Source organism: Neoarius graeffei, chromosome 18, assembly GCF_027579695.1.
Source record: "Neoarius graeffei isolate fNeoGra1 chromosome 18, fNeoGra1.pri, whole genome shotgun sequence".
NCBI classification, from domain to species: domain Eukaryota; kingdom Metazoa; phylum Chordata; class Actinopteri; order Siluriformes; family Ariidae; genus Neoarius; species Neoarius graeffei.
The window spans coordinates 58,333,899-58,343,897 of NC_083586.1; the positions used below are offsets into that span (position 1 = coordinate 58,333,899).

Sequence of the window (9,999 nt, forward strand, 5' to 3'; positions counted from 1 at the left end):
GGGCAGTGTGATGGTATGTCTACTTTTAGATTGTGTTAGCTTATCAATGAACACACTCGTCACTCGACGAGTTTCACGTCTTTACGACGGATACTTAAATGTGTGTTAGGTATTATTGTTGCAGTCTAAGCAGTCATTGTAGCAGCTAGATGAGCGAGAACCGAAAGGGTCTGTGCCATAAACCGTTATTTCTTCATGTCCAAAATGGCGGTCGCGTTTACGAAGGTCACGCGAGTGGGAAGGGTCAATATATGCAGACACATTCAGAAAGAAAGAAGTTCTAGTAGCAGAGGAAAGAATAAATTTCGGGTATATCAAGCTGTGGAGAGTTTTGAATTAATATAATAATAATAATAATAATAATAATAATAATGGAGCTTTGTTTCGGTTATCAAAAGAACACAGTCCTGTGCAAAAACTCACCGTGGAACAAGAGTGTAGAAATAAACCTACAGTTCAAGAGAGTTCTACACAAACACACTGAACTATACAACAGCTGCACACATGTGAAATGGAAATAAAATCAACTAAGGCAGGAAAAACTATTTTGGATAAAACTGTTATTGTCCGTTACACACTGATCAACCTGTGTGATTCAGTTGTGCCTTCTGAATCGTGAATAAATGAAGAGGAAACTGAACATTAACCATTTATTGAAATTATTACTACAAGGGTGATTATAGGTACTATATGACTATAGCTACAACTGGAATGTGCGGATTCTGTGAGCGTTTGTAATTATAGTACCATCCACTATTAGATAAAACTAAAAATCTTACAACATTGAAAGTCTAGAGCAAGAGATACACGGAGTGCAGAATTATTAGGCAAGTTGTATTTTTGAGGATTAGTTTTATTATTGAACAACAACTATGTTCTCAATCAAACAAAAAGACTCATAAATATCAAAGCTGAATATGTATGGAAGTTAGAGTGGGGTGTTTTTAGTTTTGGCCATTTTAGGAGAATATGTATGTGTTCAGGTAACTTTCACTGTGCAGAATTATTAGGCAACTTAATAAAAACCAAATGTGTAGCCATTTCACTTATTTATTTTCACCAGGTACACTGATATGACAACTCCAGATTTGCAAATAAACATATCTGACATTCAAACACGAAACAAAAACAAATCAGTGACCAATATAGCCTCCCTTCTTCATGAGGACGCTCAAAAGCCTTCCATCCATAGATTCTGTCAATTTCTTTATCTGTTCACGACCAACATTGTGTGCAGCAGCAACCACGGCCTCCCAGACGCTGTTCAGAGAGGTGTACCGTTTTCCCTCTTTGTAGACCTCACGTTTTATAATGGACCACAGGTTCTCTATGGGGTTTAGGTCAGGTGAACAAGGGGGCCATGTCATTATTTTTTCACCTTTCAGACCTTTACTGGCTAGCCACGCAGTGGAGTATTTGGACGCATGAGATGGAGCGTTATCCTGCATGAAAATCATGTTCTTCTTGAAAGATGCTGACTTTTTCCTATACCACTGCTTGAAGGTTTCTTCCAGGAACTGGCAGTAGGTCTAGGAGTTGAGTTTGAGTCCATCCTCAACTCGAAAAGGTCCAACAAGCTCGTCTTTGATGATACCAGCCCATAGCAGTACTCCACCTCCACCTTGCTGGCGTCCGAGTGGAGCTCTGTGCCCATTACTGATCCAGCCACAGGCCCATCCATCTGGCCCATCAAGAGTCACTCTCATCTCATCAGACCACAGCACCTTAGAAAAATCAGTCTTAGATATTTCTTGGCCCAGTCTTGACGTTTTATCTTGTGTGCCTTACTCAGTGGTGGTCGTTTTTCAGCCTTCCTTACCTTGGCCATGTCCCTCAGTATTGCACACCTTGTACTCTTTGACACTCCAGGAATGTTGCAACTCTGGAATATGGCAGAACTGGATGCTAATGGCTGCTTGTTAGCTTCACGCTTGATTTTCCGCAGATCATGTGCAGTTATTTTGCGCCTTTTTTTTCCCCGCACGCTTCTTTCGACCCTGTTGACTATTTGCAATGAAACGCTTGATTGTTCAGTGATCACGTTTCAACATCTTCGCAATTTCAAGAGTGCTGCATCTGTCTGCAAGACATCTCACAATTTTAGACTTTTCAAAGTCTGTCAGATCTCTCTTCTGACCCATTTTGCCAGAGGAAAAGAGGTTGCCTAATAATTATGCACACCTGATATAGGGTGTTGATGTCATTAGACCACACCCCCTCTCATTACACAGATGCACAGCACCTGATATACTTAATTGGTAGTAGGGTATTAGGCAGAAAAAGAAATTTACCAGTCAAAAATAATATTTTATATAATCCTGATAAGCGCCGCAGGTGCGAAGACGAGCGCCGCAGGCGCGAAGTCCCTCTAGGGGGGTCTGGGGGCATGCCCCCCCAGAAAATTTTTGAAATTTAGACTTCATTTCCTGCATTCTAGGACATTTTCAGGGTGAAATGGCGTGTAATTTTTGATCAGAAATACTGCATATTTTTACTTTGTATTTTTTTCAGTTTCAATCCTGAATGTATCAGATGTATGTATGGTGTTTGATTTGGTAACAAAAGTGAAAAGAAAATAAACAATGAATTGTATATAATCTTTTGATCTAGTTACAGTATTTAATAAAAAAAAAAACCCAACAGTATTCTATTTTACCATACCCCAATGAAACCCCCTTGTTAATCAATGTATCACACATACCTTTTCTGTCTTTTTGTGGAAAAACGAATCAGTTTTTGTCACATTCAATTTGGGGCGTTTGTTGGGATTCATCTTGATCCAGAAGAGTGAGTCAGCAAAAAAAAAATGCGGTTCTCCCGCCAAGAAAGAGGAAACTACAACGCAGGGTGTTTGGCAATTTTCGACCAATCAGAATTCGCGATTTATTCAGTCCGCATGTTACAAGATTCAGTGCGGGCCAAAATGGCGGAAACGATGAAATATTCTGATTTTTCATTTCAAGTTTTCAGTATTTTTCGTATTAAACTGTGTTTCTTACGATTTGTAAATGATGGCGGAACCACACACGGACTGGCCATCGGGAGTAGCGGGAGTTTTCCCAGTGGGCCGGTGGTTCAGTGTGGGCCAGCGGAGAAAAAAAAAAAAAAAAAAACAGTTGCGCGCTGGCCTTTAATATGATAAGCAATGTTAACAGTTTCTTTAACAAACTGTTAACATTGCTTATCATATTAAAGGCCAGCGCGCAACTGTAATAAGCAATGTTAACAGTTTGTTAAAGAAACTGTTAACATTGCTTATCATATTAAAGGCCAGCGCGCAACTGTTTTTTTTTTTTTTCTCCGCCGGCCCACGCTGAACCACCGGGAAAACTCCCGCTACTCCCGATGGCCAGTCCGTGTGTGGGCGGAACATAACTGGATTTATCGGATGACATGTGGGAGTATTCATGTGCGAAAATTTTCGGCATTATCGTCCGTTTCAGTATCCGTCTGTGTGTATACTTGCCCGTTGAAATCGGCAATCGCCCGTCAAATTTACGGGTGGACGGGTCTCTGCCTAATACCTTAATTGGTAGTAGGCTTTCAAGCCTAAACAGCTTGGAGTGGGACAACATGCATTAAAAGGATGTTGTGGTCAAAATACTCACTTGCCTAATAATTCTGCACTCAGTGTATTTTGTTATTTTACAAAAAACACTTCAGATATTGTTTTAACAATAATAAACATCACTGTATAAATGACAGAGTGCAGGTAACTCTAACTAGAGGTCCTTGGAGTTGAGACCGAGGGGTGGGAATAAGATCTAGCCCACAGTTCAAGTCAGAGCCCTTTCAGAGTAAATGCTTTGGCTTTCGCAACATTCTGTTCCCAAAAGCTGATGTCGAGAAGAAGGAGAGGGGAAAAAAAAAAAAAAAAAAGTCTTTACACATAGGTTTTCTTGCTTTTGTAGTTTTTTTTAAATCTGTTCTTCCGTGTCGGGACTTTTCGGGAAAAAGTAAGTATATTCCAACACGTAGCTAATGCTAACACTAAGCCACAAATCTCCACCGTTACTCCAGTCGTTTTGAGGAATTTTGTACGGATCAGAACCGCTAATAAACTCTAATTACCGTGTATATCTATCCTTCGCTTCTTTCTGACTAAGATTGTCCAAGTAATCCGGTAATAGAGCTTTTTAGCTGTAGTTTTCTTCAAACAGCAGCAATAGACGCCGGACATCTCCGCTTGGCTTCAGTATGTGAACAGCCAATCAGCGGGGCGGGTCCCGTATGTATTTACGGTTTTTATGTCACGATTTACAACCAATGGGAGACACCCTTTGTTGGCTGTCCGCCAATCAGAGGCTCCCGTGCCACAATGGCGGTATGTTGATAAATATTTAGAAAATATTACGAAATATATGAAACCATCAAAAAGCAATTAAAAAAAAAAACACATATACATACATATATATATATATATATTTTTTAGAGGTGATGTCATTTATTAACTCCAATCGCGATATACAAGTTCCTAGTTTGACACCTGCCCGCTTCAACCACGCTGCTGGCACACGATAGCCAGTTGGTATAATTACGTCATTACGTGGACCCCTCTGAGCAGAGCTTTTCCAGAACACTCGAATACACATACTTCGACGAATTATAACCAAAAACAAGGAAATTTGAATGATTTCCTCTTCTTGTGTACTTTTATATATAGTCATGTAGATGAATAAAACTTAACGCATTTCCTGTGAAATAAGATGAGCTACTTTAGACTGGTTCCCTGCTCTCTTAGCACAGAGTGAGCATACAGTCAATGTCTCTGATGCTTGGTAGGATTAATTTTATACACTAACCAGTCCAGGAAAACAAGATTTTCGATAGACACAGGTGAATTTTGTTTTGACGAGGAGTCAGATGTCACAATGTGGGATTCACTTTGCATAATAATAATAATAATAATAAATAGAAATATGCTACTGGCGGACTGACAGTTCAGACCTGCATCATGGAACGGTTGCCAGCCCTAACTTTTGTCGTCCGATCAGACGATTACCATTAAAGTTTTACTCATCCTTGCCCATACTTTAGTTGTCTCGGACAATCAGACATGCGGTTTTTCGAGCATAGCAGTAATATATTTGTTGTGCTAATAGTTTAAAGCTGAAGCATGTTACAGTTGGGGGGGGGGGGGGGGGGGGGGGGCTTAAATTCTTAGTAGTTTTTAAAAACCATATGGGATAGGCATCAGTATTCCTGACTGGAAATTCCCACCTGGACCCCTCGAGTTTTACCTGAGAGCCGACATCGTAGTACATGGAGTTGACCACGTTGTCGAGCAGGTTGATGTCCAGCTTCTGAGTGAAGTCCAGCAGCTGCCGTGCTGTATGGTCCGCTAACATGGTCATATCTGCTGGCATAAGAGCTGCGGGGCAGCCATGACAAAGCGAAGTCAAGATTTGTAACTGTGCAAATAGGAATTTGTCTTAGAATAAATCCCAGTTTGATTTTAGGTTACAGATCTCTTTAATGTCAGAAATAAAACACACGCAGCGCTCCGTTTCCTAAGACACGCTTGGTGTCTGAATACTAAAATCAAGAAATCCCCTACCAAGTCTAATGCTGCAAAGCGACGCCAAACTACGATTCCAATTTTTTAAAAACTAGCTATAGACACGTTAATCTGAAATAATCCCACACAAACAGTCTTACTGTCCAAACTTCTGATAAACTACATCAGATTAAACTGTTCTTGCGAAATGGGTTTCTTTAGAAGTGATATCTTGTTTGGTAAGAAGACTGTAACAAGATTGAGACAAGAAAGTTACACAGCTTAAAAGAAATAAAAGTATAGCGTGTACATGAGGGGAGGAGATATTACTCATTCAGTTCACTACTGAATCACTCAGACAGATGAATAACGTTATTAGACCCCAAATGATCACGTGCGCTGTTTTAAAACATAGCTGTCCGATACGATGCCTGTGTCTGTTTTTATAACTAAAACCCTATTTGGATGGGATTAAGTTTACACCGTTTCCTGTGGTCATTTCTTATTTTCTAGGTACTGTGGTATGATGTCATGTCATTCCCCTCCCCCAGGGTGTTTTTTTTTCTTCTTCATCCTCATCTGAGAAAATTACAGTCCAACTGTTTTTAGCCAAACTGGGCAGGAATCTGAATTTTATTCCCGATTTTCTATGCAGACGTTCCATCGTTTTGGACTCGCAGCGTGGTTATTAATGACCCTCCTCCAGATATTAAACACTGGAAGGATGCTTCTCAGATACTTTAGGGTTGTTTTATTGTATTTGCAAAGTATTCATTACTGAAACTTTGGTTCACCCTGAATTGAAATTAAAACCAGCATCTCTTTTCTACTCCACTCACTCCAGCACCTCTTTGATCACAAACATCCAGATTCGTAGAAAATACAACCTGCTTGAAACCTGCTCCTCTTGTGGTTCATTTTATTGCTGTCTGAAAGCGAGAGTTAATCACAGGGGACGAATTTCCCTCTCACCACTTTCCCTCGATAAACTAATCCCATCCGAATAGAGCTGACGACAAACGGATACGCACAGCGTTTCCCCTACTGTTAAATTGGGGACAGGACCCCACACACCCCTGAAAGCCCTCCACACACACACACAATTCTTTTTTTTTTTTTTTTTGGGGGGGGGGGGGGAGGAGAGATGCAGTTCTACTGTAAAAATGGTTCTAATTATTATTCTAAAATAAATGCAAAGGCTTAAAATGTGCCTCATTTAACTGTTTGTTCAGGTCCCAAATGCTCTGTAATAGGAGCCGTGGGGAGGGTCCTGCAGGCGACCATACTCATCCAGCACACACACTCCCAAAAAAAACAAACAGTAAACTTGTGCAAACTGATGCAAGTCTTATCCTCTACGCAGATCTCACAAATGGTCGACCACTAACCCAGATATTAAACACTTCCTGAATAGCGCACACACAAAACAGACTTTAGAACAAGTATGTTACAAAATACACACGTTACATGTGGAAGCATTTTTAGGAGGAGAAATTTAAAGGAGAACTGAAGTCATTTTTAAACTTGCTTTATTTCTTAATTAACGTGTTATTCAGTTACGTTTTCAGTTTTAGTAACCTTGTATCATGACTCGTATTGGCAACTAATTGCAATTAAATATCATACTTATTGGCCTATTCGGTTTTTAGCCGTGTTGAATTTAGTTCGTTTGGTCCATGGCTGGCGTCGCTTATCCACACGATCTTCACAAAACGTGAAGTGTCAGCGCCACCATTTTGCAAACTGCTTTCCAAACGAAATATTGCACAAAAACGAGTTTAAATGACGATGACCGCCTACTTTTTTCAAACTGTCCTGATCGCTATCAAAACTTCCAGCTTGATCACGTCAGCATTCGAAAGACGGCACGCGCGTCTTTTGACAACGTCGGCAGATGTTGATGACTTTGATTTCCGCTGGACGTTTTACTTCCGTCCTACGATGTCTCGCACAGGTCTCAATCTCGTTTGACATATGGAGTGATGTATGCTTTAACATAGCATATATTTCAAACACTCATAACTTGCTATAGCAGTGACAAAATCTCATCTCATTATCTGTAGCCACTTTATCCTGTTCTACAGGGTCGCAGGCAAGCTGGAGCCTATCCCAGCTGACTACGGGCGAAAGGCGGGGTACACCCTGGACAAGTCGCCAGGTCATCACAGGGCTCACACATATGGCCCTTTTCCACTACCCTTTTTCAGCTCACTTCAGCCCGACACAGCTCGCGTTTCAACTACCTCAGAACAGCACGACTCAGCTCGCTTCAGCCTTACTCAGCACCCAAAACTCGCACCGTTTTGGAGTGGGGCTGAAGCGAGCCAAACCGAGCCGAGTGGGGCTAGGGGCGTGAGCAGACACTCTCCTGTGCACTGATTGGTGAGGAGGAGTGTCCTCACATGCCCACACACGCCCCGCGAGCACGCTGGGATCTGTAAACACCGTAAACCCGGAAGAAGAATTACGAGAATTTCTGAAGCCTTATGCGCCTCGCCTCATCTATACGCTCTTGCCAGTATCTGTTGGCGTTGTCGGTGACAACAAGCCACAGCACCAAGACCAGCAACACTAACGACTCCATGTCCTCCATGTTTATTGTTTACTATCCGGGTTGTGAGACTACCGCTTAAAAGATCACTGATGTCACTGTTTGCGCCGCCTAACGACATCACGTGACGTCCACCCACTTTCGCTAACTCCACCCAATGTGTCCACCCACTTCCAGCCAGCACGGTTGTAGTCGAAATGCAACTCCAACAGCCCCACTCAGCCGCGTTGGTAGTGGAAAAGCGGCAATAGACACATAACCATTCACACTCACATTCACACCTACGGTCAATTTAGAGTCACCAGTTAACCTAACCTGCATGTCTTTGGACTGTGGGGGAAACCGGAGCACCCGGAGGAAACCCACGCGACAGTGCTAACCACTACACCACCGTCCCACCCCAGTGACAAAACAGCGATCAAAAATGCATTCCGATACTTAATAAAACGAGATAAATAGAATTTTGAAGAGAGAAAAAAATTGCCTTCAGTTCTCCTTTTAAAAAAATGAAATGAAACAAGCTCACAGTCTGTTGAAAGAGCAGCTTGATGTATAGAGCATTACTTTATACATGTACAATATCAAATAGATTAATTATTAGGTGTATTGCTCGTCATTTCCTTAGACGTCTCGCAACACGCACGGGTTCGGAGGAATGATAACCTGCTCCTGCTGGGGTTATTCCACACCTGTCTGGATGTGAACGAGATCACCGAGGAGTAAAGAGGGGTGTGAATATTATTGATCAATTACAGATCAACTAATGCGATCCAAATAGGGCTATACTGCAGGTCAGAAATCAAATCGTACCTGATTGAGGCATTCTACGACAAGGTGGTTTAAAGTGATGGGAACCATTTGGTATCTCCAGCATGAGACTAAAGACAGAAAACCAACCAAGTATATCCTGAACGATTAAATGATCTGGAGTACAGAAACAGATTAGTTGATGATGATGATGATAGGAAGGAGGAGGAGGAGGAGGAAATTACGCACGTTTAATTTTTATCCTAAATGGTTGCTTTGATAATTGAATGAATGAATGAACTCCTTTCTGGAATATTCCACATGACTTCTAATGGCTACACAACCAAAACGTTCTCCCTGCTAATGAGCTGATTAAACTAAACCAGTCAGTTTATTCACCCAGAAAGCCATAAGACACTTTTAGAAAACTAACTTAGGAAAGATTTTACAATGCAAACAAACAAAAACTAAACTTTCTCAAAATGTGTGAAAGACCTCCCCGACTTACCTGCGTTTTAAAACACAAAACCACTCCTCTTTTTCTTTCTGCGTTGAAATGATGCTCAAGCGTGTGGCTGCTTAAACAACTCGCTTTAAAAAGGCAAAATTCAAATAAACCGCAAGTTACAGGACTCCGTTTATCTCATCGTGACGCGTTAGCAATATGCTAGCTGCTAGCTAATGAGCATAACCAATTAACTTGATCCACACGGGCAACGTGATGATGACTAGTTGAATAAATACCCAGCGAGATTTTAATTTTAACGCACCGAATTAATCATGAACCTTTAAATATTTAAAAATATGTTTTTTTGGTTTTTTTTTAAAAAAATGCTAACTAGTTAGCTAACACTGAATGCTGTTCCTGTAGCGATTAATCCGAGTCCAGAAACAGCTCGCGTGACCCCTGGTAGTGTACAACTTAGCCTACGTGCTAGCTAACAAGCTAACTAGCTAATGTCACTGATTCTATATAATGCCTGGAGTTGCTATGCTACCTTGCTAGCCAGCATTCCCGGGTCTCAATCACAAATTAAAGTAGGACGTTAGTTTATTGTTGGATCTATGTCAGGAAAAAGAAACAAACAAATAAACAAAAAAATACGTAAAGCCTTGAAAGAGTCTGTTGAAAACCAGCTCTTCTCTCAGCTCGTGCATCAAACAAACCCAAGACCGGTTGAAACCGGTTCAGACTGGCATATTC

At 41.2% G+C, this 9,999-nt stretch overlaps 1 protein-coding gene across 2 annotated transcripts in view; it reads right to left on the reverse strand.

Annotated features, from left to right (window-relative positions):
* Positions 1-9,999, reverse strand: part of xpo1a (exportin 1 (CRM1 homolog, yeast) a) — a 73,913-nt gene extending 63,914 nt beyond the window's left edge. For both annotated transcript variants that reach the window (XM_060899082.1, XM_060899083.1), the window contains exons 1-2: positions 9,304-9,999; positions 5,241-5,371 (exon numbers count right to left, since the gene is read on the reverse strand). In XM_060899082.1, the coding sequence (XP_060755065.1) occupies positions 5,241-5,366 (126 nt within the window). In that variant the 5' untranslated portion in view covers positions 5,367-5,371; positions 9,304-9,999. The remainder of the gene's footprint in view (positions 1-5,240; positions 5,372-9,303) is intronic.